The 27,932-nt window shown below is 46.3% G+C and overlaps 7 protein-coding genes across 9 annotated transcripts; 3 read left to right on the forward strand and 4 right to left on the reverse strand.

The window, feature by feature from the left end:
• Positions 1-75: 75 nt before the first annotated feature.
• On the reverse strand, positions 76-9,063 carry LOC117145234 (PHD and RING finger domain-containing protein 1). The gene is made up of 7 exons (XM_033310808.1): positions 8,263-9,063; positions 5,914-8,193; positions 1,507-5,431; positions 1,356-1,423; positions 1,161-1,289; positions 894-1,084; positions 76-824 (listed from the first exon to the last, which is right to left on the reverse strand). The coding sequence occupies exons 1-6, from the start codon at positions 8,557-8,559 to the stop codon at positions 923-925; spliced, it is 6,861 nt and encodes a 2,286-aa protein (XP_033166699.1). The 5' UTR covers positions 8,560-9,063; the 3' UTR covers positions 76-824; positions 894-922.
• A 692-nt stretch (positions 9,064-9,755) lies between these two features.
• Positions 9,756-10,452, forward strand: LOC117144162 (mitotic spindle assembly checkpoint protein MAD2B). The gene has a single exon (XM_033309197.1). It carries the CDS (start codon positions 9,826-9,828, stop codon positions 10,420-10,422), a length of 597 nt encoding a protein of 198 aa, XP_033165088.1. The 5' UTR covers positions 9,756-9,825; the 3' UTR covers positions 10,423-10,452.
• Positions 10,453-10,485: 33 nt separating this feature from the next.
• Positions 10,486-12,325, reverse strand: LOC117144158 (splicing factor 3A subunit 3). The gene has a single exon (XM_033309190.1). It carries the CDS (start codon positions 12,197-12,199, stop codon positions 10,688-10,690), a length of 1,512 nt encoding a protein of 503 aa, XP_033165081.1. The 5' UTR covers positions 12,200-12,325; the 3' UTR covers positions 10,486-10,687.
• Positions 12,326-12,596: 271 nt separating this feature from the next.
• LOC117144161 (V-type proton ATPase subunit E) lies at positions 12,597-15,451 on the forward strand. The gene is made up of 5 exons (XM_033309196.1): positions 12,597-12,703; positions 12,803-12,912; positions 13,424-13,636; positions 13,713-14,039; positions 14,101-15,451. The coding sequence occupies exons 2-5, from the start codon at positions 12,880-12,882 to the stop codon at positions 14,206-14,208; spliced, it is 681 nt and encodes a 226-aa protein (XP_033165087.1). The 5' UTR covers positions 12,597-12,703; positions 12,803-12,879; the 3' UTR covers positions 14,209-15,451.
• A 1,108-nt stretch (positions 15,452-16,559) lies between these two features.
• LOC117144160 (protein krasavietz) lies at positions 16,560-22,154 on the reverse strand. Of its 3 annotated transcripts, none has more exons than XM_033309192.1 (8): positions 22,049-22,154; positions 20,135-20,383; positions 19,963-20,063; positions 19,239-19,377; positions 18,811-18,976; positions 18,311-18,554; positions 17,900-18,242; positions 16,560-17,163 (listed from the first exon to the last, which is right to left on the reverse strand). In XM_033309192.1, exons 2-8 carry the CDS (start codon positions 20,370-20,372, stop codon positions 17,126-17,128), a joined length of 1,269 nt encoding a protein of 422 aa, XP_033165083.1. In that variant the 5' UTR covers positions 20,373-20,383; positions 22,049-22,154; the 3' UTR covers positions 16,560-17,125. The 3 variants fall into 3 exon arrangements, with proteins under 3 accessions (XP_033165083.1, XP_033165085.1, XP_033165086.1); XM_033309194.1 differs by lacking the exon at positions 22,049-22,154 and adding an exon at positions 21,314-21,585; XM_033309195.1 differs by lacking the exon at positions 22,049-22,154 and adding an exon at positions 21,082-21,240.
• Positions 22,155-22,455: 301 nt separating this feature from the next.
• Positions 22,456-24,255, forward strand: LOC117144159 (O-phosphoseryl-tRNA(Sec) selenium transferase). Its single transcript, XM_033309191.1, has 4 exons — positions 22,456-22,706; positions 22,770-22,899; positions 22,956-23,972; positions 24,032-24,255. The coding sequence occupies exons 1-4, from the start codon at positions 22,578-22,580 to the stop codon at positions 24,205-24,207; spliced, it is 1,452 nt and encodes a 483-aa protein (XP_033165082.1). The 5' UTR covers positions 22,456-22,577; the 3' UTR covers positions 24,208-24,255.
• LOC117144156 (interaptin) lies at positions 24,244-27,578 on the reverse strand. The gene is made up of 3 exons (XM_033309189.1): positions 27,366-27,578; positions 25,456-27,309; positions 24,244-25,390 (listed from the first exon to the last, which is right to left on the reverse strand). Exons 1-3 carry the CDS (start codon positions 27,480-27,482, stop codon positions 24,356-24,358), a joined length of 3,006 nt encoding a protein of 1,001 aa, XP_033165080.1. The 5' UTR covers positions 27,483-27,578; the 3' UTR covers positions 24,244-24,355.
• Between the last annotated feature and the right edge of the window lie 354 nt (positions 27,579-27,932).

The following is a 27,932-nucleotide window of genomic DNA, read 5'->3' on the forward strand; positions in this document are numbered from 1 at the left end:
CTCAGGAATATACATATTTATATTCCGGTTTTATGAACTGAAATAAACGAATGACAGCAGTAAAGACGACATGGATTAGTTATTGATCGCTTTTATTTATATGGATATTTACAAATCGATTTAGCACAATTTCCAGATGTATATATACTGTTATCAATTGTGTTGCAAAAAGGTATGACTGACAGACGACTATGCGAAATCAAGTGCCTAATAGATGAACTGCATGAGCTAAACTGCCCTTGCAGTTATTCGTATGAATACATAATTACAATTGTTCAATTACAATTCGTTCAAGAAAAATATTTGACCGCCTTATTTGGTGCAAGCCAATTTGTCGTGGCTATCAATCAATCATTTTTCGCAGATGTGTTTTAATTTAAATGTTTAAATTATCAGAGGTAAAATACGAATTGGGTTTGCCTTCGCTTAACTACTTACAATTGGTTAGTGCACTCATGCGAAACAATTATAATATTATCATTACAGGTGTCGTACAAATTAACAATCTAATGAACTAGTCTTGATATAAATAAAGAGTTTTGCAGTGCTTTGGGTAACCGAAAATTGGGTGGTGAACCTGCTTTTGCGTGTTATTTAAAAATATTCACTTCTGCATTTTTTGCTTACGTCCTAAAATCATTCGTAATCGTGTGACCTAAAATTGACTTAACAACTAAATTCCAATAGTTAATGACAGTTTATGAGTTTTTCTTTTATTTTCCCATAGTTTTGCGTTGGTGGCTGGTGAATATTGTTGGTTTCATCTGATGGTAGATTGTAGGAATGCATGCGACCGCAAATTCTATTGATCTTCCTATTCAACGCTGAAAGGAGATAGCATTGATTACTTCATTGAATCTAATTGCATCTAGCGATTGTGAGCTTGGACTTACTGTCTGATACTATGCGATCGCTTGCTCGCTTACAGTTTCTTCAAATAGGCGGCACACTTAACCGCACTGCTAACTTGTCCTGTGTTAAGGAGACTCAACTTCTTGTGCTTGGCCCGGAATTTCTTCACATAGGCGTCAATAAGATTCTTAATCTTGTGCGGATTGATCTCACCAGACCGACTGTGGCAGATCTGCAATTTATATTAAATGAATTAAATGATACGCTTACACTCTTTATAATTGTAATGATTAAACTATGGCACTTACCTTAGGCACGGCTCTCCGCATAATGTCCTTGTAGTCATCCTTGGTAATCGCTTTCTTGTTAAAGTACGGTTTCAACACCAGTTTCACCTCCTCAACGACGCGTTCCTGCCGATTTAGTTTCCGTAAAAGCTGATGGGGGAATAAATAATTAGTTTTATTTTCTGTTCTGATTGGGTGTCTCTGAAATGGACTCACTCTATCCTTATTTTGTAGGTCTGTAGCCGAATTTGGCACGTCGTCATATAAATCAGGATTCCTTGCACCTAATCATAGAAGAGAAATGCATTAGAAATATTTGACCAACCCGATTTTACGTAAGATAAATTAAGCTCGTTCACACACGCACCTTTTACTTTTGATTTTCGGTCGGCCTTGGTGCGATTCGACTTTTTGCCCACCGCTGTGTTGTACCGGGAAGTCATCCGGATGTTGCTAATGGGCGAACTGCTTCCGAACAGGTTGTCGAAAATTTCTACCTTGCCTCCGGTTGCTCCACCCTTCGCTCGCCTGCTGGCTTCCATTGGAATGGGCGGCTCGAACAGATCTTCGTAGTCCGCCGAGCCCGGCGAGTAAGGACTCTCGATTTCCATGCTGAAGGAGTCGTCTAAAGCGTTGCTCGATCCTCCGGCATTTCCGAGGCCGCTTCCGTTTCGGGGGCCACCTATTCCGCTACTCGTGGTGGGCATGTTGCCGACGCCACTGCTGCTGCTGGCCACACTGCCTCCGGCCTTGGGCAAAGGAGTGAGTTTCTTTGAAGGAGGCGTGGGACTGGAAATTGAAGGTATGTGCTGCGAACTTGACACCACACTGCTGCTCGTGAGCAGCACATTAGAGAGAACGGTTATGGTCTTCCCATCGGCTGTCTTGTCATGGTTGTCGCCTCCGCCGGCACCTCCTCCGCCGCCGCCCGTGCTGACGGAACTGCTGCTGATGTACTGGGCGGAGCTCACCTCACTCTCTTGCTGAATGGACCCGCTCTGGTTCGGTTTGTTCATCAGCGCCATCACCAGATCAACCGGATTAAGGGCGTTCCCCTGTGCCTGAGTGTTGGTGCTCGCATTCGACCCGGTTACATGGGCGCCATCACTCTCTCCCTTGTCACCAGATCCCGATCCGATTGCGCCACTCGCCGGCATGCTAGCTGTTTGCTGCTCTAGGTTTTGGCTCGGAGTTGGTGTCGGCGAACGCGGCGAAAGTGAGGGCGACTTGGTGGGCTCGAAGGGATCATAGGCATCTGGCGAGCACGGTCCCGACTCTGGCGGTGTATTTGGGCCAATCTTCTGACCGCCATCGTGACTGGCATGGCCGTGCTGGGGAGTCTGCTCCGCAGGTGCAATAGAACATGATGCTTCCAGCTCGTCCGCAGAATTAATATCGTCAACGTCTTCGTGAAGAGGGTTGTTGCGCACCTTGTGCTGCATCTTTTTGGTAGGCAGGTTGAACTTGACGAGAGGCGGTTCAGGTGGTGTCTTAGGACCCGTTGACTGCGTCATGTTCTCATACGAGGTCTCCATGATTGCGTCCAAGGATCCGACCTGGGGAGTCTTCTCTCTTTGCCCATTTTCCCTCATAAGATCGTGATCCCTGTCGCGCTCCCTCTCCCTTCTCGATGAGAGTGGCTCTGTCGCATCCTCGCTGTCTGTGAGCACAATGACATCTGCCGGCTCCTGATGAACTTGGAAGGGCGAGCGTTCCAGATCGATGATAGCCACCGGCTTAGCCTCCAACTTTTTACGCTTGCGCTTCGTCTTCTTTACTGCTCCCACAGCACTGCAAATGTTGCTATTGGAGGCCATTGACGCCATGGACGTCATGCGATTGCTCAAGAGATCCTCCCTGCCGGGTGGGATTGTAACTACAGACTGCTGCTGGGAGCCCAGCGTGGCGCTAGCATTGTTTGTGTTCGACTCCTTGTTGAAGCTTACGCTAACCAGAATATTGTTGCCCGAAGCAAATACTTCCTTCGATGGCAGAGGTTCTGGTGTCTGGGTACGACGTTTACGTTTCTTTTCTTTGCGTGGCTTCTCCAGCTGATGCTGTTTCCTTTTCTTTTTGCTCTTGTCCCGCTTGCGCTTGGTTTTTTTGGGTGTTAGCCCGCCATCGTTATCATAATGGCCGCCTGATCCCTTGGGCGTTCCAAGCGGAGGCGTCCAAGACGAGTTTTTGTCCTGGAGGGCGCTGTCGTGGAGGAAATCGCAGCGATCGGGTGATGGCGATGGTGACCACTGACCAGTCGTCATTCCTACCTTCTTTCGTTTTCTCTGGGGAGCAAGGAAGTCGTCAGCATCCTCGAAGGGATCACGTTGCCGCGAAATGCGACGCATCCGCGCTGCTGTCGTCGGACTGCTGCTGCCCGTCCTCTTCCTCCTTTTCTTCTTATCGGACTTCTTTTTTTTCTTCTTGTGCAGATCCTTGGGACTCTTGGAACGACTTCTGCTCCGGCTGCGACTTATCCGTGGTGTGTAGTTTGGCGAGCCCATATATAGGGGTGATCTATTACCATCTCCGTTGATGCGGTTGGGAGTGTGCGAGCGCGATCCTCTGGAGTGTACTGATTGAACTGGACTACTCTCCCTTTCATTGCGGGGAGTCGGTACCGGTGAGGGTGAGCGGGCATAGCGTCTGTTCGTAGAGGTTCGACGGCCCCTACCATGTTTATGTGGAGAAGGTGAAGTTCCTGGCGGTGGCGTCGGCGACATGCTAAAGCTGCGTCGCTTAGGCGAACCAGATCGGGAGCGCGGGGAGCCCCGTGAGTCACGAGAAAGGCTACGTGAGAAACTGCGTGAGTTTCGCCTTCCCGAACGACTTCTGTGCGACCGCATTGCGTCGCGTCCATAGCGATCCTTGGTCTGTGGCTGATGTCTTGATGTGCCCACCACATTTCGAACATCATAGCGAGGTAGTTCCCTTCGTTTGGGACGTTGAAAGTACTGCTGATGCTGGCCATGCTGGTTGTAGTGAAAGTAATTTTGGTGCTGATTATGCTGATGCTGGTAGTTTTGGTTCTGGTGATAATTTTGTCCGTAATGCTGGAACGGCCTGTTGTGGAACTGCTGGTTGCGGTTGTTAAAACGCAAGCCTCCACGGCCACGGAAAAAGCCGCGCTGTTGGTCCCTTCCGCGATAGGAAAATCTCTGGCGGCTGTGCGAATTCGAACGCGATCGAGACCTAGAATGAGAGCGGGAGTAGGACTTGGAGAGGCTGTTACGTCGACGCCTGTTCCTACTGCGACTTGGGGAACGACTTCTGCTCCTGCTTCTGCTAATACTCTTGCTCTTACATCTGCTCCTGCTTCCACTCCTACTGCGACTAATGCTCTTGCTGACTCTCGGGCTCTTAGAACGGATCTTTGGAGTGAGACTCCTGGAGTCTGGACGCGGGCTCCCATCTGGCTCCGGCTTGTCCCCACGATAATTGCGATCCTTTTGTCGCTTGCCGACCTTTTTGAAAGTCTCGCCCTTGTTGCGTTTTGAACGCGACTTTGACTTGGCTTTTTTATTGTTAGCCGTGCCACGGCTTCGACTGCGTCGCGTTGACTCGTTCTCATTGTTCAATTCGTCCTCTGACTGAATATCCGTACCGGCAGCTTTCTCTGGCTCATCCTCGTCGCCGGAAACTTTAGAGGACCGAGTTTTGGGACTCGTGTTTGCATTATTTTGATGCGTTGTGCCAGCCTCTTCCTCCTCCGCCAAATTTTTTTCGTCCAGGCAGGGCGTGTACGAGCGATCCTGCTCGTGCTCGCTACCGCTTTCGTTGACATCCTTCTCTAAGCTTGTATCCTTCTTTGATGCTGGTCGCTTAGACGGAGCTCTCTTAGGGCTGACTTGTGCCTCCGTTTCGGTAAGCAGTGCCTTCTCGAACTCTTTCGGTTTGTCAATGTCTAGCTCCTCCCAGTCGCTATCATCATAAAGCTCGAGTACTCCCTTGGCCCGATCTCGATCCGCGGCGCGATCCTCTTTGACCAGTGGGCTGGGAGTGCTGCGCGTCCTAGCTTCCTCTGCATCGTTTTCCTCTGGGGGAGCAGCTTCCACGTTGGTGTTGCTTGGCTCGTGATCGGAGGACTCGGACTTCTCCGTTGGAACAGCGTCAGAGGACTCTTCGACCAATTCGGGTTCATCAGGTTCTTCGGTTGGATTCTCCGGCTCGTATAGGTCATCATTATTGACTTTTTCGGGAACGGGTTCGGGCTCAGGTCCCAAAGGCAATGGTATATCCGTATCCTCATCATCATCATCTAATTGTACTAAATCTTCATTCATATCGTCGTCATCCTGTCCCAGAGGAAAGCATTAAATGAAGATGAGAAGAGAATAAAATACCATGATTAGTAAGCGTCAAAGAAGAATTGGTCTGAAAAACTATCAAACGTCACTTACTTAACTAATTATATTGCTTGCTTTGGTTTCGATAACATTATATTTGGTTTTAAGAACTGGAAATTAAAATGTTATACATTTGTGTATGCCTTTTTGTTTTAGAAGATTATGGCGAGAATAATTATGTACCCATTACTTACCTATATAATTTTAAATATGCCTTCAGATATATATGTTTTTGTTTGCATAAGTTTGCCTTTTACTACTGGTATTGAAGTTAATGATTATACTATCCATTTCAAACATTTTTCATCACAAAAGCTGATATTAAAATCACTTTTTTCTTTACCTCGCTTAATTTGTTTGATAATTACCTAACTCCTACTATTATTCATGTTAAATATCTCTAGATTCTGATAATCCCATAGATATCATACCTTATCAGATGCATCCGCTGGTCCGTGTGGAACCCCTGACGGCATCGCCGAGGCATTAGCAACCGCCTGCGACTCCTGCGAGTAAATTGAGAAGTTCGGGCAGTTGTCGGCATCGTCATTTTGATTTGGATCGTTGGGCTTCGCCGGTGCTTGCTGGAGTGGGGTTATCTTGAAGAGAGGACTGTTCCAAGGGAGGCTAGCAGGTGGCATGGGCGGAGGTGGTATGGACAGCACAACTGGCATACCCATCACTGGTGCGGGATGATGATTGAGGGGAGGTGCGAACATTGGAGTCTGTCCCGAAAAACTGTTTGATGACGACGCTACTGGGGCTAGAGGCGGCGCACTTCCAGGGAAAGTAGGAGTGGATTGGTTGGCTGGCAGCACGTTTTGCTGTCGTGGTTGCTGCTGGCGGGTGGGCGTGTTGAATCGCAGATGGAACGGAATAAAGCTTGACATATTGGTGTTGTTGCTGGAGCCGGAGCTGCTAATGTTTTGGTTGCCAAAGCCACCGCCTGCTTGGCCGTCTCCATCACCGGTCAATTGTCGCGAGGAAGCTCCCCCGCTACCGCTGGGCACACCACCTCCACCGCTAGATCCTCCGGCGCCGCCTCCACCACCTCCGCGGTAACTGCTATTGCCGCTGTAACGATTGTTGTAGCTATCACTTGAGCCTGCTCCTCCGCCTCTGTTGTAGTTAGGTCCTCCTCCTCCCTGTTGGTAAAGCGGTGCTTGGGTTAGATGCTTCTCGGTCTTAGAAGTACCTGTCTTCGGTGCAGGCGCTGCTGTCGCTGTAGGTGCAGGTCTCTGGGGAATATTGAGGCTACCATCCGCCCTAATATGTACTTCGCCTAGGTTACGCGAAGCATCATGCCAGCGATCCTGCAGATCCAAAATGCTAGACAGTATGTCTGCAGTGGGAGCTGAAGACGGAGCTGAGGGCGGCGCTGCTATGCGCGCCTTGCCTTGGAGCAAGGCTTTACGGATGCGCGGTGCTCCAATGCTACCAATGCGCACTGAGGTTTGCACTGCAGTCGATCCGAGTCCAGCAGAACTGATCTGGCTTACTGCGTCCGGCTCACTATCTGAGAAATACTCCAGGTCGTTCGCATTGCCAAATAGGGAGAAACTGGAGGCTGTTCCACCACTTAGGTGAGAACGTTGAAATCCTTCCGATTTTACTCCCATCTGTTCTGCAAGTCGCTTGCTGGCTGAAAGACGTCGACCAGGCCCCTCACTAGAGGCAGTGGCGGCCCCACGACGACGCCGACGCCTACGCCGTCTTATCACTTTCTTGCTGGTTTTAAGGGCGAACTTTTCGTCAAAGTTGTTCAGATCGTACTCGACCACGTAGGTGCGATAGCGAGTCCTTCTCCGCCGCCGCCGCTGAACAGGTTTTTTTTTCGTGCTTGTGGTTGTGCGCCGAGTAGTTGTAGTAGTGGTTGTGGTAGTGGTGGTGGTGCGGGTACGAGTCCGGGTCAGTGTGGAATCTTCCGTCGACGTAGCGCCCGAGCGAGTGCGTCGCAGTACAGCGGCCCTAATGCGTTCGTTTTGACGAGTGCGCAGGATTCTTGGCGGTTCCTGCACCTCACGTACCCTGAGACGAGTCTCCGGCAAGCCCATACCTCTAATATCCTCGTATAGCTGATTCAAGTCGTCTGCCAGCTCCAGCTGCTCATTATCATCCTCGTCGTCGGAGTCAATGCAGTTGTCGCAATACCAAGAGCCAGCTGGGATCTCGTACAGCGGCGGGTCTAGGCAGTCCATGTGGTATCCCTGATTGCAGCTGTCGCACAACAACATCACATCCTCCCGATCCGGACATTCGCAGATTTCGCAGTTGGTGACCTCCTCTTCGGAAAGCGCAGCGGTATCTGCCTCGTCATCTAAGACCAATTCGGTATTGGACTTACTCAGATCCAACCTCACTTCTCTCACCACCCGGCGACTAGCGTAAGAGTCCCGCACGATAATCCGGTCGAATTCAATGCGATCAATGGGACAAGTTTGGACATTTCGGGACCAGGCGTCGATGCAGGCCGCGCAGAATATGTGCTCGCATGTTGCTGGCGTGCCAATCTCCTGCTGCCGGAAAGTGAGTAAGCAAATGGGGCACTTCTCCAGCAGATCGTTACTGCTGATGTCGGAACTGAAGCCGTCGTCGGGGTCAGCGGGCGTGGGTTGGATTCTTTCAACCGCGTTGGGCGTCCCCTCGGGCTCCTCCTCATCGGAGGACTCTACCTTCTTTCGTTTGCCGTTTCTCGTGAGCCGTTGATCGATCTGGAATGAATGAAGTAGTGCATTAATAGGTGATGCCGCTGGGAAGTGGTTGCAACTTCAATGCCTTACATCGCTGCCGCTGGATGAGCAATCGCTTCGCGGCCCGTAGCGATTGCGCAGCTTTCGCGTAGACTTCCGGGGCACGGAGTCGGAATCCGAATCCGAAGCCACCTCCTGTCGACGGGAACTGCGTCTCAGGCGAGTCGCCGCGGAGCAGGAGGGGCGATCATCCCGGTCTTGATCCGACGCCGAATCCTCCGAGTCCTTGAATTCGATCCGCATGATGATGCGCCGGTTCCGCTGCCCGCGCTGCTGACTCAGGGGAGGACCAGCGTCGGATTCGGCATTGGAATCACGGTCGGACATGCTGATGCAACTGCGTATGTGTGTATCAAGCCGATATATTGATGTGTGTACACTGTCGGCGGGGCAGGCGCGTCTGTATTACATATATATTACAAATAGGGAGTGCTATTCGCACGATTTGCATCTAGTTATCCGTTCTTGCTAGTCTCTGCTCTCGGCCTGGTAGCCACATTTTCGATACGATGCCCAGCCGGACTCCGTGTAGTCGCCTTTCGGCCTGGCTTGTCTGTAATTGCAGGCCGCTGTGACCGAAGAGTGCAGGGTGCAGGGTGCCGAGTGCCGATTTCCGTGAGTGGCATCAATTGCCAATTTTCGGGAACTCCGCCTGGCGTTTGCCGCTCAACAGCTTCCGTGATGAGTCGTTTAAAGGGCAGATGCTGTGGCCAGTGGGCAATGCTCCCGTACTTTGTAGCCCCAACTTCGGTATTTCCAAATTGGTAGCAAACTCAAATTTTTCTCACACAGTTTCCTTTACACACACACTTGGATTTCAGCCATTTTTTCAGCTAGAGGTGGGTTAACGTCAGCGAACGCTTTCGATATTTTTGTGCCACAGCCGATTCCATTCAGACGGCGATAGGCGCCTTATGTTGTCTAAATCGAAAGAGTACAGATTATTCGGTTTCAATAAGAATATGTAATGGTTTGTGTACTCCAAATGACACTTTTTTAATTCTGTTTAAACTGAATCTTACTACAAAATGCTGATGGACAAAAGGAAAATTAATTATTATTGCAAAGGTTACCTTACAATATATTAAATAGACTCTAGATTAGCACAAGTGGATAGAAGATCCAAATAAAAAAGAATGTACTAAAATAATGAAAAACTAAAAGATTTAAATGAAACATAAATCAATTTCTTTATCTTGCCATTATATCGTACATAAAAAACTGAAATGAAACAGAATTAGGTTCTTTAACAAATAGCGTTGATAATCAATGATCACCTTATTATAAGTTTTTAATAAGTAAACAGATAAACAATATCGATTGTTGAAATGTCGATAGGAATGACCTAACAGATGCAATTAGTTTAATAATTTATAATTTTCTTAAAAGTTATACACGAACGGTTTAAATTACGAATATGTCTTACCAGAAATAGAAAATCAATTTAAAAAAAGATAATCTATGTAATCTAGTAATCTATGATGTCCCGCCATATCGATTCATTGTTTTTTTTTGTGTACCACCACTAATGAACGAAGTTTAAATCTAAGAAATAAACAATCATCTGTGAGCTTAGTTGCGCTTGCTTGCGAAATGCAGGCGGATATTAAGGCCGACATCATCGTGGAGGCGATGGAGGTGCTAGTGAATCACATTCTATACGTGCGCGGTATATACCCCTCGCACATTTTTAAAATGAAGCGGATGTACAACTCGCCCATCTATGTGTCCATATTTCCACCGCTTAATAACTACCTGGCCGGCATCCTAAAATCCGCACAAGAACTTCTCCGCCGCCGAGAGCTGCAGTGCCTGGAGCTAATAGTGTATCAGAAGGAGAATGAGAAGTTGGAGAGCTATAAAATGCAACTAGAAACCCAGGGGAATAGCCTACCGACAGATGATCATTTAATGGAGTTCGAGCAGAGCATGCGCTCTGTCATCTACAAAATCTCTCAGCGCTTGAACCAGGCGCCTAAACTGCCCGCCGGAATTTGTCATTTTAAGGTGCATCTGCACACTACCCAGGAGGCATTCATCCGCTTCAGCCAAGACTCTCAGTACCAGGAATTTCCCTGGCTTCAGGCCCAAAAAACGGAATCCCAGGCGCCAAGGCGAACCGTTTCACTCCTTCCTTTGGCTAGGGTGGAGGATTTGGGATTGAAAATGGATGCCCTCATCGTTAGTTAATGTTATATTCCTAAAACTGTTATCCATTTAATCGACGTTGAGTTTATTTTAAACTACAATTGATTCTAATCATGAATCGTTCTCTGATCCATGGTCTTTCTTTAATGAATAAAAAGCACGCCCAATGGTTTTATGGCTTAACATTAGATTCTTTAAATAAAACCAATTTTAGTGTCATTCCATTTTGAATTATAAAGACTGTTGAGGCTTTAGAGAAAGCGTCACATAGAATTGACCGGTACTCGAGCGACTATAGGTGTGTCTTCTAAAGTAGACCCTGGCGTTTTAGATCCTCGAACGTCTTTCGGTTGACAACGTTTCCCAGCGAGTCCTCGAACTCTTCCTCCTGATCGGCTATCCAGCGCTCGCTCTGCTTTTGCGACTTGAGTTTCTCCCACAACGTGATTGCGTCCTCGATCTGGGTGACATTGGCGAAATGGGCAGTGTTCGGAATGCCGAGGCAACGCATGCCGTGCGCATGACGCCACTCGGCGAAGTGCCGTTGAAAAGCCTTAGGACCCTTGTAGGTGAAGTTTCCGCATATCTCGCAATTATAGCTGATATTCAGACCATGCAGTTTATACAACCAGTAGGGGATCGGTTTACCGTCCCATCCGAGCGGCAAGTTCTTGGGATTGTACGGAACGTCGTCCGCGTCGGGATCATCTTCGTTGTCCGACTCGCTGGCCTCCACATCGCTATCGTCTCGCTCGCCACCGGTCCGAGCCTGTTTTCTCTGCACATTCTCCTTGGTAGCCGCTCTCTGCTCAGACAACAGCTCCGCGTATTTGTAGAGCAGCGCCTCTAGCTGGGCAATCTCCTTGTGGCGTTCGTGCTCCCGTGACTGCGCACTAGCTGTCTTTGCGCTGGGCTTCTTGGCCATCAGTGCGGGATCCAAAGTGCTTTTACCTTTGGTAGAGAATAAACGCTGTGCTCGCTCCTCCAGGGTGCCGCCGCACTTAAGACCCAGAGCCACCAAAGCCGACTTCAGACGATCCAGTCCTAGCGAGGCCAGCTCCTCCCAGCTGGAGAAGGCGGATAGATCAAGGTGTGCGCCGGTGTTGGCCAGCGCCGACTCAGTTTCCTTAATCGAAAAACCCGGAAATGTGCCCATCAGCCACTGGCGCTGGAAGTCAAGTTCCACCTTTAGCAGCTCCCCCTCCAGGTCGAGCAGGGGCTGAATTCGCAGGATGAAATGGTGCAGGTAGTCGTTGAGGGTCTCTATGTACATGCGGTACTCGCGGTTCTTGCGCTCTCTCGGAATATCGAAGACGTGGTCAAAGGACATAAGGTAAGTGATATAGTCCAGTTTCTCCACCGAACGCAAGTTGAGGTACAGCTCGTAGCACTCGTTGAGGTCCAGATAGCGACCGCCGCCCTCCTCGTCAGTGAACTCCACCAGGGCACTCATGTCGTCCGGATTGTTGTACACCCGAATCATCTCGTCGAACTCGACAGACAGCGGCACGCTGACCTCCGCCGGATGCGACTTGTAGAACTGCTTGATTTGCTTCAGGCGGGCGTAGAACTCATTAAACTCGTTGGGTCCCGAAAGGGCGGCAATCTCCGCCTTTCGCTCATTGTCCTTGTCCTCGTAGAGATCGCGTAGCTGGGATGTAGAGTTGTGGTGCAGTTCCATGAGGTACTTCAGCCGGTGCTCCGAATGGATGCGCTCCTTTTCGCCCGGCTTTTTGGTCGCATGCTCGTCCACCATCAGTTTGACCAGGCGCTCGCGCTCCTCGTGTAGGCGCCGCTGCTGCTCCAGGAGCGTCTCCATGGCTCACGAATGCGAAGATTTAAAGCGCAGTAATATCAAATGGAGGGCTTTTACTCAGCGAAATCCCGAAGAAAACACAATTTTTCGTCAGCGTGTGTACATTAAAATACACTCACAACAAAGCAGGGATGGCAAATATTGTCACATCATATTATTGTCAGGTTGTAATACTCGAATCACACTGGCAATTAATATGACTATCAGGAATGCAGATGATCGATTAAAGAACGATTATTAAAATAAAATATTATTTATATTTAAGATCCAAAAGGATTTTTCATTATTATTTTTATATAACAAAATATATCGCTTGCGTTTTCTGCCTATTCGATTAAGGTGAAACCCCCATCTGTTACAAATGCGATAACAATTACATCGTCTATCGGTGGTCTGACAGCTCCAACAAATACACATTTTTACCCATGCAATCGCAGGGTCACACTTTCGTGAAATCATATGATCGATTTGCAGTGAAAATTTTCAGACGTTGGGCAGAAGGCAAAAGTAACTTATCGTTTTCCATTTTCCTCGTGTTGGGCCGCCGTTTCCAACTCAGCTCGGCTGTGAATTTATTAGCTTAATTCAATTTGCAATTATTTCCAGGCACGGTTGTTGTACGTGGGCTTCTTCGAAACACTTGAATTTCCTTTCGGTTTGTGCAGTGAAAAAAATCAGTCAAAATGGCACTGAGCGATGCTGATGTACAAAAGCAGGTAATTGAAAATTTGGATTGGGAACGGGCAGGCGATCAAGGTCGTAGGGAAACAAGCAAAACGGGAGGCTTCTCCAAAGTTAGCCTTTGCAATAAAGATGGCGAAGTCATGGGATCTCCCAGGTCATGTGAACTTTTCACCGCCAGTAGTCCAATTAGACTGACATCCTTATTCGGCCCGGTCATTTGGGAGTTGCCGGAGTTTGGGCATATTTGTTCGCTAATGAAAATACATCAATTTATTTGTCCAGATAGTTTGCGTAAAAAGTGTGTAAAAATTCGTGCTGGTCATGTGACACGGCCCCCGCATTGGGGCAATGTGTTGGAGCGAGACGACTAGCCCTGCACCCCACACTCGCACTCTCTGTCACACGACCAGCGGACCCCTTACGTTATCAAAACTTTAACGAAAATAAATAGAGGCTAGGGTCTTGGACGTCTCCCTTGTCCATTTATCATGTCCAGTTATCATGTGACACACAGGCAACTACTAAACAGGACAACTGTTTCAGATCAAACACATGATGGCGTTCATTGAGCAGGAGGCCAATGAGAAAGCCGAGGAGATCGACGCCAAGGCCGAGGAGGAGTTCAACATCGAGAAGGGACGCCTGGTCCAGCAGCAGCGTCTCAAGATCATGGAGTACTACGAGAAGAAGGAGAAGCAAGTGGAGCTGCAGAAGAAGATTCAGTCCTCCAACATGCTCAACCAGGCTCGTCTGAAGGTGCGTGTCGTCCAGTGGGTGGCCCTAACCTTCACCGGAAAGCACCTAATTTTGTATCATTCGTAATCCCCGGTAGGTGCTGAAAGTGCGCGAGGACCATGTGAGCAGCGTGCTGGATGATGCCCGCAAGCGTCTCGGCGAGGTCACCAAGAATCAGTCCGAGTACGAGACTGTGCTGACCAAGCTCATCGTCCAGGGCCTGTTCCAGATCATGGAGCCCAAGGTGATCCTGCGCTGCCGCGAGGTGGACGTCCCCCTGGTACGTAACGTCCTGCCTGCCGCCGTGGAGCAATACAAGGCCCAGATCAAACAGAACGTCGAGCTGTTCATCGACGAGAAAGACTTCCTCTCTGCTGATACCTGCGGTGGTGTTGAGCTGCTGGCCCTCAACGGACGCATCAAGGTGAGTACTGTCCGTTCGGTGGAGAGAGAGCAATCCCAACTGATCTAACAAACCACTTCAGGTGCCCAATACGCTGGAGTCCAGATTAGACCTCATTTCGCAGCAGCTGGTGCCCGAGATTCGTAACGCACTTTTCGGCCGCAACGTCAATCGCAAATTCACCGACTAAATTCTATAAGTGCAAAACAAAACATAACTAACCAGAAAGAGAACCAGCATCAACACCTATCCAGCAGGAACAGTTCAAGTTATTACAACAGAAGCTCCACCCACTAAATATTGAACCCAAGTAAACTCATCCTTTGGCAGTCAGGAGGCAACAGCTAGGATTATATTCGATTTCAAAATACTTTTGCCGTTGTCTTTGTATAGTGAAACTGAAACACTCAAGAGCATTTCGGTCCTTGTGTACGCAACAGTTTTAATAGTAACCACACTAAACACGCATATATATTCTCCGATATATATGTCTGTATGCCAATACTTACTATATAGTTTAGAGGACACGATCCTAGGAGCATACGAAAGCATAATACGAGTTTGTTAAAGTTTGTTCGTTTTTTTTACATATGCACATATTTCTGAGCAGTAGGTCCAGTCATGTGCTTATATTGTATACATACACTTTAAAATTTTGCATACATTCCTGTCCAAGAATTTTTATTTCAGTTTTGCCCTCGTTGATTGTACATTATTTTCTGTAGTCTTTGTTAACTTTTTATATGTCTATGTCGTTTATGTTTGTAATTATCAAGTGCAGCGTTCAGGAGAAACACCGGCAGTGGATAGCCCCTTTTACAGAGCCGCTGGCAGGTTGCGCATGCGACCACACAGCATTGTTGCCCAGCGAAGCACCGAAATGGACCTAAACCCCCGATTTCGCTGCTTCGAGGGCAACGGACGCGTGTGCAACTGTCACTGGCTCAACGAAAGCCCCGAAAATCATCAATGTCTGTTGTTGTTGAGATACCGAGAGTATAGAATACACACTGCTTAGCACGCGACACTTAAACCCCATTACACATGCACCCACGACGATGAAGTATTGCCCAGCGGCCCAAGTAGCTAAGTTTGTTGATCTGACCATTAAGTGCAGCTTCCACACCCTTATATAACTACTTAGAGAAAATATAGAAAAATGGAAATTAGTTTTGCAATTTAGGGGACTGCCGAACTGCCACCGTTTCCACCTGCCGCTGCGCCATCATATCAGGCTCTAAAAATCAACACACCATGTTCATACACACGACTAGCATACAGGAGCAGGAACTACAGCAAATTTGAACCTTGTATTCGCATGTTCGCCAATGTTCATTGTGTATTCTTCAAGCTCATTTTCTAACCAAGTTACCAAGTAAATCGAAATTGTTCAAATATAATGAATAACTACAAGTTTAGCAAACAAATACAAATAGCATATGCGTTATTATATAACATCGAGTACTATATACATTACATGAAATACAAAATGCAAGAAAAATTACTTTTAAACAAAATTTATGTTGAATAAAAACAGTATTTCCAAAAACTAAACTTAACTATATAACAACTTCCTTTTGCAATGTTCTAATGATCCTAAAAACAAGACATGGGGTAAACTGGACTGAAATTCAATCTAGGACTTCAAATAAGTCTTTTTTATAATCGTTACTCGTAGAGTAAGAAATTATACTTGATTCGTTGAAAACATGTAGAAGAAAGAGTTTCAGACTTTTTTAAGTATATATATACACTTTTGATCAGCAGAGTCAATCTGCTCATGTCCGTATGCCCGTCTGTCTGTTTGTCCGCATGAAAAGCTAGAGTATAAAAAAGCCAGAAAGTCTAGACTAAGCATGCAGATTTATGTAACGTGGATGCAGCACAAGTTTGCTTTAGAAGATTGCCAGTGGCAATTGCCACGCCCACAATCTGACTTTCTGACAATCTGAAACCAGACGAATAACGCATATCTCAAAAGCGTACTCTCCCTTGTTTTACTCACAAACATTCTGTCTTCCGAACCCAAATAGTGCTGCATACTTTTCGGCAGATGTCCTATTCAATGTATGTAAATTTCAGGTGCGTACGTCTACATAGAGTACAAACTAGAAAAATACAAAAAAAGAATGACGACTATATTTGGCCATATCTGTAACCATAAACGTAAAAAATAATCGAAGTTGCAGCACTGGGAATCCAGCATTCGGAATTGATTTTTTAACAAACGTTTACATAGTTACATTAAGGACTAAATATAGAATCGGACCTCAAGCTTTTAAGAACTTAATAAACTGATGAGAAGTTAGACCCTACAACATGCCAACTAAAATTGTTGAACAAGAATATGCCCCAATATGCCAATCAAATTTAAATACAATGCTTTCCCAGCGTTTCAGTTAAATACTTTGGGTTGTTTCGTTTAATGGTTTTATACATATACATGTGTAAGTCTATGCATCTTATATTTCGTAAATCCATAGATTTTGTTAGACGAAACTTTGCTGATATTGATCTTTCAAATACAACTTATTAATTTCCTTTCGTCGCCGTGGCAAATCCTTCGAGAGTGAGTACTACTTGTTAAACGCATATATGTGGGGACAATTGATTGAAGAATAATGCGAACATACAAACGGAACACATCCCCGTATTCACACAAAGCATCTCTACGGTTTCGCTTTTGGTTTCCTATTGTTGCAACAACTCCGCGGATCTCCAGTCGCAGTAATCGACGATATTGGAGGTCAGATGTTCTTTATTAATTTGGAGCATGCTGCCGTTTCCACTTGAAACTTTTATTAACATATTTAATCTGGGTTTGCCGGTATATTGCAAACGGGAACTAAGTGAAGATTCGATTCGTGGATGATATCAGACTGGACTGCAAACGTTTAGTTTCTAGCATGTTTTTGTTTACTCTCTCCTTTATTGTTGGAATTTTTGAGTTTTATATAGGTGGAGTTTTCAAAATGACGTTATTCATAGGGGTGAGTTTTATATATAGTTCGACTGGCTGTTGCAGGTGCTGGTTTCGAATTTTTGGGTGGGGATGCTAAAGGGCGGCTCCGTTTGTGTTCATCCTCATTTAGCCATCAACCAAGTTCTTACTCGCCATTCTTTTGTTCGTCCTCAGATTCGGATTCTGAAAGGCAATAGGATACAAAATGTCAGTATGGGGTCTTCAAGTGGTACAAACTAAAAAGGTGTGCAGCTCTAGTTATGCTGTCCAAATGATTATTGGCCAAATTTAACTATGGAAAGTTATCTGGACACCCAACCATTCAAATGCTCTGGCACAACTCCGCTTGGCTCAATCGAACGAAGCAAACGTTCGGAGCTTTTATGAGGGAAGTGTGCATGCGGACTAGGACAAATGCAGCTGTCCAAACGATTATTGGCCAAATTAACCACGGCATTGGGTTATATGGGCACCCAATCATTATTTCGCTCTGGCATACTGTACATGAACCCTTTAAAACTGGTTCCTAATAATGGGAACACTTTAAAAGCTTGGTAAGAAGCATGCTCGGTGGAGTCAGCTATTTGTGTCCAAGTTTTCATTGGCCTTTGATGCTCGGGTTTTGTGAGGCAACAAGGCAAGCAAAAACTCAAATGCTCTTGCAATTTTGTACAATGAAAATGTCATCCAGGACAAGACCATTCTCAAAAAGTGCACTGTGTAAAGTTTCAAAGGAAACATAATTTGAATACTTGTATTGTCCAGGTTTTCATTGGCCTACGTTGTTCAGTGAATCGAAAGCAACGAGGCAAGCAAAAAACCCAAATTTCTCTTGCAATTACGTACCAGAATCAAGCTATTTAAGTCAAGACCATTCTCAAAAATTGCACGCTGATAACATTTTTCGAACAATACTAACCTTCTTCGGCTGATTGAAGCCATTCGACAAACTTTCGCATTTGTTCAAGGAAATGCATTTTGCCCTTGTTTGAGTGACCCTCCTTGTACCAGCGCAAGATGATCTCCTCGGACAGAACCTCGGTCTTGTAGAACAACAAAATGATTTTCTGGAAGGCCTTCATGAAGTTCATGTTCTCGTAGCAGAATTCCTGCACCTTCAAGATTAGGGCCAACTCCGAACGGTCGGTCGAGGCGAAAGCCTGCAACAGTGGGCAGTAGTTCTTCAGGTGACGAACAGCCTGATCGGTAACCAGCTCCTCCTTCTTATTCCATTCGCCCAATGACATGATGGTGGACCAAATCTGGTGAAGATCATACATGAGATTTAGTAGGGAAATCATCCAGTCGGATTATTTACGCATCGACTTACAATAACAATTATTTCATGATCGGGAATGTTGGTGCGTTGCGAGAAGTCCTTAATGTCAGAGGTTATCTCATGATATGGCTTCTCATCGTTGATATCATCGATGAGCGCCTGCTGCAACTCACGCTTCGCCTCCTGGCTAGCCTGAGCCTTATGCAGCTTAACGATCTCGTTGAGTTCTTTGTCAAGAAAAACTTGTTTAAAATATTCCTCGGTACGTTTGTTCGGTGGGAAAAAGTCCATAAGTCTGGAATAAAGTGAAAAAGTGGAACCATTATTAATATTTTAAGTTAACGCATTCGATAATCAACCTTAAATGACATATTGAGGTGTACGAAATTAAATCAGCACCCAAATGAAGCGAAAGTTCATTTGCGAATTGGGTAAAACTCCGTCGAACTTTCTTACTCTAGGAATATCAATTAAAGATGCACAACTGGATCATTGAGTCATCTTCCTGAGAACATTCCGGGGCTAAAAACAAATCACAACTAAAAACTTACTTGCTTTCCAGTCCACCCTTCTTAAGCGCCTGAATCAGATATGCAATGCCCTTCTCTTGCTTGAACGTCTGGAACAGCTCTAGTAGAAACTCCAGAGCAATGCCATCCTTGATCAGGTGCTCGTTGTTTAGTACCAGTAAAACATTTGGAGGTACAGAGCCGTTGACTGTGGATCAAAAATAGGGTAGAATATTGGCTTAGTCAACGGTTCTCGCAAAACAAGTTTAGACGGCCAGCTAGCAATCGTGTCCTTGGGCTCGTGCCCCTTGGACGTGGCTAGTTCATCCAAGAGTCAGTATACCAAGAAAAGGATTACTTTAGCCCATCAGCTGCAAGTTGAACAAACGTTCATCGAAACAACTAATTGAAAGACCGAATGGGCAGACGTAAGCAAATCACAGGAGGCTTTCACTAATGTTAAGACTTACCTAACCAGAGCGCTGTCATACGCGCAAGCTTGATGCGTTCACTAGGAGTAAAGCCCTTTACGAATAATAGAACCTTTCCCATCTCCTCTTCGAACATTTTCTCAAGGTACTTGTACCGTCTGATGAGCTTGACAAATACCTGAAAAAGGTAGAAAGTGTGGTTGCCCCTGTTAGCGGATGGTGAAATTTTACTGTGTTTGCAAAGCAGGAGCTTTTGTATTTGTTGTTGCAACATTAGAAATCTTTAGATTGCTGGCGTAGTAATTTCACAAAATAAAGACAAGTAAAATGTGGCTTTTTATTTTGCATATTTTGACACCGATTGAGTTGTTGAGATGCATAACCGGTTCTAATAATATGCACTTTGATTCAATAGCGTGACCTTCGCAGTGCTTACATGCATATATATAAATATATATATATATAGTGTTGAATAGAGAATAGTTGTTGACACATAAGAAATCTTCAGAACGTTAGTGTTTAGAACAAACCAAAGACAAGTAAATGTGTCGATTGTTATTGCATATTCTTGACACCGATTACATTTTAAAACTTTATAATCAGCTCTAATGATATGCAGCCACTTCACGAATTACATACTTTTGAATACTAAATAAACGTTTTAGCTTGGAAAACAACAAGATCTCAACTTGTGATGCAATCTAACTAATTTTCGTTTCGTCATAATCATAATTTAAATCTGAGCTGCTGAATGATTACAAACCTGCTCATGGTTGCGCATGCTCTCCATGCTCTCGGGCGCATCGAAGATGCAGTAGCTTGTGCGCGGCTTTTCGCCATCCTGAGATATGGAACCACCAGGCACTGCAATTGAAACGAGGATGGAAAGTGGTCAGTGAAGAGACTACACACATCACTTGCAATGGGAAACTTACCTAGTAGACCTCCTGCAATCAATATGTCAAAGAGAACTTCACCGTAGCGACGATAGTCGAGCTTGTTGCCCGCGCTGTCTAGATATTTAGAGATTTGTTCCAGGTCGCCTTCAGTTTTTTCGAGACCAGCAATGACCGCATCACGGAATCCCGTTGGGTCATATTTTTCTCTTTCATCTCTTTTTCTGGTCTTGATGCGTTGACCCGATAGCACTGGTCTTTCAGTTTTTTGACTCATACAATAAATTGCTGCAAAGTTAAAAGTGGATCAGAGATGGAGGCGGTTTTGGTTTGCCCCTGTAAGTTTTTATTTCTAACTAGACTACATTATCATGGCCACTAGATTCATTTTTAGATTTCTCTTAATTTTAGTGTAAACTGATTAAGGTGGTCTCCAAGCGGTGGAAAACCGTTCCTTAAATATGAATACTTGTTGTGCTCATAATCAAACTACACATTTTCACCTATGACCGGCGTTTAAGTAGAAACTCTAGTGAAAACTCAGCCTAAGGAAGCCTTAACCTAAAAATGCCAGCGTACATGTGCTTAAAAACACACATTCAAGAGCGGAGAACGGGCACACTTCACATCTCTTTTTAATTCTCTCTCACACACACACATATACGCACTCTGCATTTTACAGTTTGATAATGTCGACAAAAGAAATAAAAAGAATTGAAGAATTGAGAGGCGGGGCGAGAAGAAGAACCGCCCGACCAAGAAATCGACAAAGAAACGCAGACTAAAGTGAAATTTTGACGTGGTTACTGTGTAAGGTAGCGCGCTGGGGAAACGAGGTCATTGTGCATGTTATACACATACAAACGCGGCCGATGATTGTGCGCTGGTTGGCTGGGGAAATTGCCAAAGCAGCGAAAACGCAAACGCAAAAATTAAATTATCTAGGCTTTCAAGTACACATTGGTAAATAAGAAACGGCAACTTACACTTTCACCCAAGGATATTAAGTCTGGCCCTGTGTTTGCCGCTTCCGCGTGTCCTCGAATTCGGGCGAGTGTGAGTGTAGTGTGTGTGTGTGCGCCTGTTGCTTTTTCACAACTAACGAGCGTGCGAGAATATGTAATTTAATTTAACCTCACGAAGCGCTGGCTGACTAATAATTCTCACTCGAGTCGACGAAAAACCAAGAGACAGATGTGAGATCTCTTCTTTTCTTACCTCTCTTTTCTTACGAGCGAGCTTTTGCACTGTAAAATTGACACGCACGCACACACACTCAACAACAATGGAAAGGGGAGAGCAAATAGAAAATATAATTTTTTGTAACGGAATTTACTTTTGTGCCTTCAATATAAACGTTAACAATTTTGCTCAGACTACGTCCGGAATTCTATTTTTAACAGCTATCACAATCGGTTACTAGGTATATGTGGTAGGTGTTGTTTGCCTCGAATCCAGCGCCACTCTGCGCGCACCACTTTGTTAAACGAAATTCGAAGAGCGAATGAGGCGACACACGAGCGCACGAACGAAGCGGACGAGCCGATAACGAAGACATGTGGTTCGGCGCCATTTTGAAGCGATACATTGACATGGCGAACGAGGGATGAGGGCACAGGGGAAAATGAAAATTCGGGGGAAACGGTGAGAAAAATGTGGGATGGGGGTTCAAAGTGTGCATATTGCTGTCGCGCTTATTAAATAATGAACAAGGTACAGTCGAACAAAGGCCCGCGGCCACCGAATGATTTTTTGCATGAATATATGGCTGCCCGATGACTAATCTGGCCTTAGGTACGCACGCAGTTCGTACATAACCCCTTTTCAAACGAAAGTGCAGACAAAGGATTCGCCATGGCCAGAGAAATGACCAGAACCGCGATTTTACTCGCCCTATTTGCCCTTCTGTGTACTTAGGTCTACTTTAGCGCTATTTTTCACTCCTATACTTACGATTAAAACAAAAAAATCTGTTTTGCTGCGAATAGAAGTAACTTTTGTGCGTAGCTGTTGGGCTGCTTCTTCTCGATGACTTGCGGTATGACCGTGGTCTGCTCCGTACGCAATGGTAGAGCGCTCACTAAGGTGGCCAGATGGTGGCAACATTTTGGTGAAGCTGTTGGCTGGCCCCACTATCCGGACCTGAAAGTGCTGCAGCGCTGCCGTACTTTCAACGGAAACTCAACGGTTCTACAAAAGTAATTTTTGCAGTAACAAAATTCATATTTTTCCTTAAAAAATTGAACAAGTTAAGTTATTTCCATTTTAGTAGCGTTGCGAGAAGTTTATTTACGAAAATAGGCCTATATATATTCTATAAATTTCCTCTGAGACTTTATACAAAATCGAAATGTGTCCATATCCCTATTTTAAACAACATGGCATCGCCGTGTAAATTGCTCAGTAAGGAAATTGAACTGTGTTTTTTTGGCGCACCTGATAGCGGCGATAGACATTGTTTACTTTTGCTGTTAATATTTACATGACCCAAAGCCAAATGAACTTTAATAATGTCAATATACCCGAGAAACTCGTGCCGGACAACTATTTGCAACTGGGACTGGCTGCGCAACGCAGCAAGCAGCGCAGTTTTAAGGAGCTGCTCGAAAAGGTAAACAAACCAAAATTAAGCCCAAATGAATTGATAACTCCATGGATAATTCTTCTTTTCTAGCGAAAGCTTCCGGAAAATGGTTGGTCCGATGAACGTATCGAGGAGCTGGTGCACATGCTGGCTTCCTTGGACAGCAATAACTACCCACATAAGGTCGGCCTGGGAGAGCGGGAGGCGCGAATAGCCAGCAGTAAGTTGCTGTACTGCTCCCTAGGCAAAATCCACCGTAATGAATTTGTCATTCAGAACTCGTAGCTCGCCGGCACTACAACTTCGGTCATGGTATCGGCCGATCTGGAGACTTATTAGAGGCACAACCCAAGGCAGCTGGCTCTACGCTGCTCGCTCGTCTCACAAATGCCCTGATTCTGGACCTTATTCGGGGAATCGGACTGCCCAGTTGTGCCGGCTGCTTTTTGGTGCCGATGTGTACCGGCATGACATTGACTTTGTGCCTGCAGAGTCTTCGCAAGCGGCGACCCGGGGCGAAGTATGTGCTCTGGTCCCGCATCGATCAGAAGTCCTGCTTCAAGGCCATCACAGCAGCGGGCTTGGAGCCGGTAGTCATCCCATGCCTGATTCAAGGAGGGTCCCTGAATACAAACGTAGATTTATTCCGAGAAAAGATCAAGTCATTGGGAGTGGATAGCATCCTCTGCCTGTACACTACCACCAGTTGTTTTGCTCCACGAAACAGTGATGACATTGCCGAAGTATCCAAGCTGTCCAAACAATGGCAGATTCCCCATCTGGTCAATAATGCCTATGGGTTGCAGGCAAAGGAAATCGTTCATCAGTTGGAGAGCGCCAATCGAGTCGGACGCATTGATTTCTTTGTCCAGAGCAGCGACAAGAATTTGCTGGTGCCAGTGGGTAGTGCCATTGTGGCCAGTTTTAATGAGAGTGTGCTCCACGATGTGGCTAGTACGTATGCGGGGAGAGCTAGTGGTTCCCAGTCTCTAGACGTTTTGATGACGCTACTCTCACTTGGGCGCAATGGCTTTCAATTGCTTATGGATCAGCGGGGCGAGAACTTCATTTACCTTAGAGAGAACCTTAGGAAATTCGCAGAGCTTCGCGGAGAGATTGTTCTAGACAGCAGGTGTAACTCCATATCCTTGGCCATAACATTGGCTACAATGGCTGGGGATCAGATGAAGAGCATCACCCAGCTCGGCTCCATGCTTCACATGCGTGGAGTTTCCGGAGCAAGAGTGATAGTTCCTGGCCAAAACAAAACTATAGACGGGCATGAATTTATAGGCAAGTAATATTAACTATCGTCATTGTTTTCCGACATTAATTTATAATATTTCGCTTAGATTTCGGCTCCCACCGAAGCAACCTGCAAGTTCCGTACCTGACTGTAGCGGCAGGAATCGGAATAACCCAAGAGGAGATCGACAAATTCTTCGACATTTTCAGCAAGTGCTGGAGGCAGCTTTTTCAAACTAAAAATGATAAAACCATGAGCCTACTAGAAACAACAATCAAATGAAAAATAATAATATTTTTATGTAGTTAATAAGCACAATTTTGTTAGGAATGTACAGCGACTTTTATTTGTTTAGACAATTTGGCAGTGCATGCAATAACGATAATCCACTAAAGAGACCTACATATACATATATCTATTTTCCTAAGTCTTAGCTGGGACCATTGCCTTTGGGCTTCCTATTCGAGCTGGAGATTGGGTCGCTGCTGCTATTGCTGGGCACGTTCTCTTTGTCGCGGTGCTTCTCGCGACTCCGTCGCTCCAGGTGCTGGTTCATGGTGGCCTCGATCTTGGCGAGTGATAGCTCGTACTCGTGCTTAATGCGCTCATACTCGCGTTTCATGTGTGCCTCCTTGTCCTCGGCATACAACTTGTAATTGTGGGCGGTGCGCTTGGCACTTTGATATCGCTGCTGTGCGGATCGCATCGCCTCTTCGTGGGTCGAACGCAGGCTTTCCAGCTGCTGGCGCCAGTGGTGTTCCACCTGGTCGACTGACTGTCGCTGTTTCTCCCACTGAGCCATCACAGCCTTCATAGATTGCCTTTCTGAGTCGATGCTGGCGTGCTGCTCCTCCACTTCTCGGAGCAGTTCGGCAATTCGCTGGTTCTTCGCTTGCAGCTCCTGGCGGCACTTCTGCAGCATTTCCTTTTGCTTTTCTTCCCGGCCGGCCAGAATCTCATCGATATTCTCGCGTTCTGCAAGGATAGTTTGCTTTAGCAGATCCACCTCCGTTTGCCGCTGTTGTAGCTCTGCACACACTGCTTGGTATTCCCTTTGGAGACACTGGCTCCGCTCTTCGGATTGTTGCAGCCGGTTAGTAAACCTCTTGAGTTCTGCTGCAAAAAGTTTGGCCATCTCATCGCGAACACGTTGTTCGATCAACCTTATTCGATTCTGGGTAAGCTCTTTAGGCGATGGATCAGACGGGGATACTGAGTTTGATTTTGGACTGGGCGTACACTTATTCTGCTGCTTATGCTCCTCTTGCTGCCTAATGTACGCCTCGAATTGCTTGGCCCTCTCCTTAAGATCGTTAATGAGCTCGTCCTGCCTGTTTGAAAGCTCGATCTTTTCCTGCATCTCGGCTTGTAAATTTTTAGACTGCTCCAGCGCGTGTTCCAATTCCTTCAGTTCCTTGGCCTGCATTGAGTTCACGTTTTGGAGCTTCAACAACTGAATTTCCGACTAAAAACAAGGGTGATATTAAGGATTTTTAAGTTTACTGGCACGTCTGAAAGGTTGTCGCTTACCTTGGTAATTTCTGCTATGCTTTCAATGCACTTGCTGCAGTTTCCGGAACTTTCCTTGGCCACCGCAACGGCTTCTTCGCGTTTTTCCCGCTCGCTCTTTTGGCGCAAGGCCTGCAGATCACGTTCGTGGCTGAGTTTCTCCGTTTCCAGAAGCTTTTTGAGCTCCTCCGATTTCATCTCCGCCAGCTGCAAGTTTCGCTGAACTGTGGCCAAGTTTTGGCGTTGATCCTGCAACTCCTTAAGCGTGTCCGATTCCTTCAGCTTTCTCAATTCATAGCCTAATGACTCTTTGTCTGTGGCGATGTCAGAGTACAGTTTCTTAAGTCGCTCGACCTCGCTCTGGGAATCCCTTAACAGAATCTTGTGGCGTTCGAGCTCCAAGCGCAGGTTGTCGGCAGTTTCTCGGGTTCGCAACTGCCGATTTTCCTGTGAAAGCTGATCGTAATTTCTTTGAAGGCTCTCGTTCTGCTGCTTTAGCTGCTCCAGATCTTTCTCCACTTTCCTCAGTTGTTCTTCGATCTGCTGCCGTTTTTCCTTCAGTGCATCCCTCTCGGCCACAATGGAATTCAGCTGTGAGTGCACATCTGACTCCTGCTGTGATCTGTGCTTTTGCTCTTCCAACTCCTGCTGCATGGCCTTCACTTTGTTCTCCAACCGCATTTTGCCTTCGTTTAGGGTTTCCAGCTGAACCAGGGATTGGTTCTCCTGGTCGCGCAGCACACGCAGTTCCTGGTTGCGTTCCTCCAGCAGCTTCTCTAGGCGTCGCACTTCTTCCCGCTTGTTCTTCAGGTTGCCCAGAGCGCGATACAACTCCTGCTTGATGTGACCGACTCTGTCTAACGGATTCAGTGGTGTGCTACCAACAAGGCGCGATCCACCCATTTGACTTAGCCGACCACTAGGCGATTCGTCCGCCTGATGCTGTTGAATAACCGAATCTATCAGGTCAAGTTCCGTGGTGGTTTCGTTTAGGCGCTCATGGAGCGAAGCGACTGTTTGCTCCAAATGGGCAATGCGGGCTTTCAAGTCAACGATGCACTGCTGCTGCCGACGATTTTCAGCCTGCAAATCGGGTCTTGCACTTAGCTGGTTGCAGCGCATTTGGGCCTCATCCAAAGCTTGACTAAGCTCGTTAATCTTGGCGGCCTTATCCACGAGCATTGTTTCGTGACCAGACTGCAGAGCATTGTAGCGCGAGTTTATCTGATCCAACTCATTTTGCTTGCGATCAAGCTGATCCTTCATCTGACAGAGTTGCTGCTGCAGCAGGTCGGACTGGGCTCGGTGCGATTCCTCCATTTGCTTTAAACGCAGGTCGGCGTTCCGCTCCTCCCACTTCTGCTTACTGGCCTGCACCATGTCATATTTGCTCTGGACGTCCGTAAGCAAAGTCTTGGCGGCTTCCAATTGACCAACTAATCGCGTGTTATCTTCTTCCAACTGCTTCTTTTCCGACCGCAGCTTGTCGAGGTCGTTGTCCTTATTGGAGCACGTCTCTTTGGTCTCCACCAGCAGCTCGTGAGTGTTCTGCTTCTCGCGAATGGCGCGGTCTAGCTCAGCCTGCATGATGGATAGGTGCTTCTGTAAGTCATCCAGTTTTTTGTGCGCAGCGTTGGCCACCTGGTTGACGTTCTGCAGCTCGTTATTCTTAGACTCCAGCAGTATCTGGAGGCGGTGCATCTCGATCTCGTTGGCTCGCTGAGCATCGTCCTGCAGCGGTTTATGGTGTGGGTGGGATGGGTAGTTGGGTAGAACTGGCTGTTGTTCCAGTTCCGACTGGTAATTCGTCGTCGAGTCGATTGTGTTCTCTTCATCTAGCAGATCGTCGAAGGCGTTCACCATAATCCGTCCAAGCTTGCGTAGAATTGGAATCGGTGACATTGTTTACCAAGATTTCCCAGATCGCTTACCTCTTCCTCGCGTCGTTTCTGATCCTGCAGCGCCTCTTCCTCCTCCTGACGGTCCAGTGTGGAATTTAGATTAAGGGCATCCGCCCCCTGGAAGAGGCTTATACCTGGCGTGTTCATATTCGGCTAAAGGGACGCCACAAGCAGCAAATTCAAATAAATTCCGAGGCGCAGGCGCTGTTTTCGTAGGCAACTCTAATTTTCTTCCTCTTGCTTCTGTTGACACCTTTGACATTAACATAGCAACACGGGCTGTTAAGTGCAGTAAGCGATTCTGTAGCGAAAACAAGGCGTTCACACTACATATAATGTAGGGAAAGGGAATTAGGTTTTTATTCTATACTTGTACATACACTGTAATTGTTAAATTTAGAAATAATTATCTTCCTAAAAAATTACCAATATGTCGAAAAGATGGTGGTCCCGACAAAAGAGCTATAGTCTGCCTGGTATACACAAGCTTCAAGATGATATTTGTTTGTATGTATGTATGTTTATCATGCCAACTATTGTTTCGTCGTATCGTCGATAGGTGGAGCTGCTGTGCATTGCAGAATGCAGTAGATTTAC

This window comes from Drosophila mauritiana, chromosome 3R (genome assembly GCF_004382145.1).
Source record: "Drosophila mauritiana strain mau12 chromosome 3R, ASM438214v1, whole genome shotgun sequence".
NCBI classification, from domain to species: Eukaryota; Metazoa; Arthropoda; class Insecta; order Diptera; family Drosophilidae; genus Drosophila; species Drosophila mauritiana.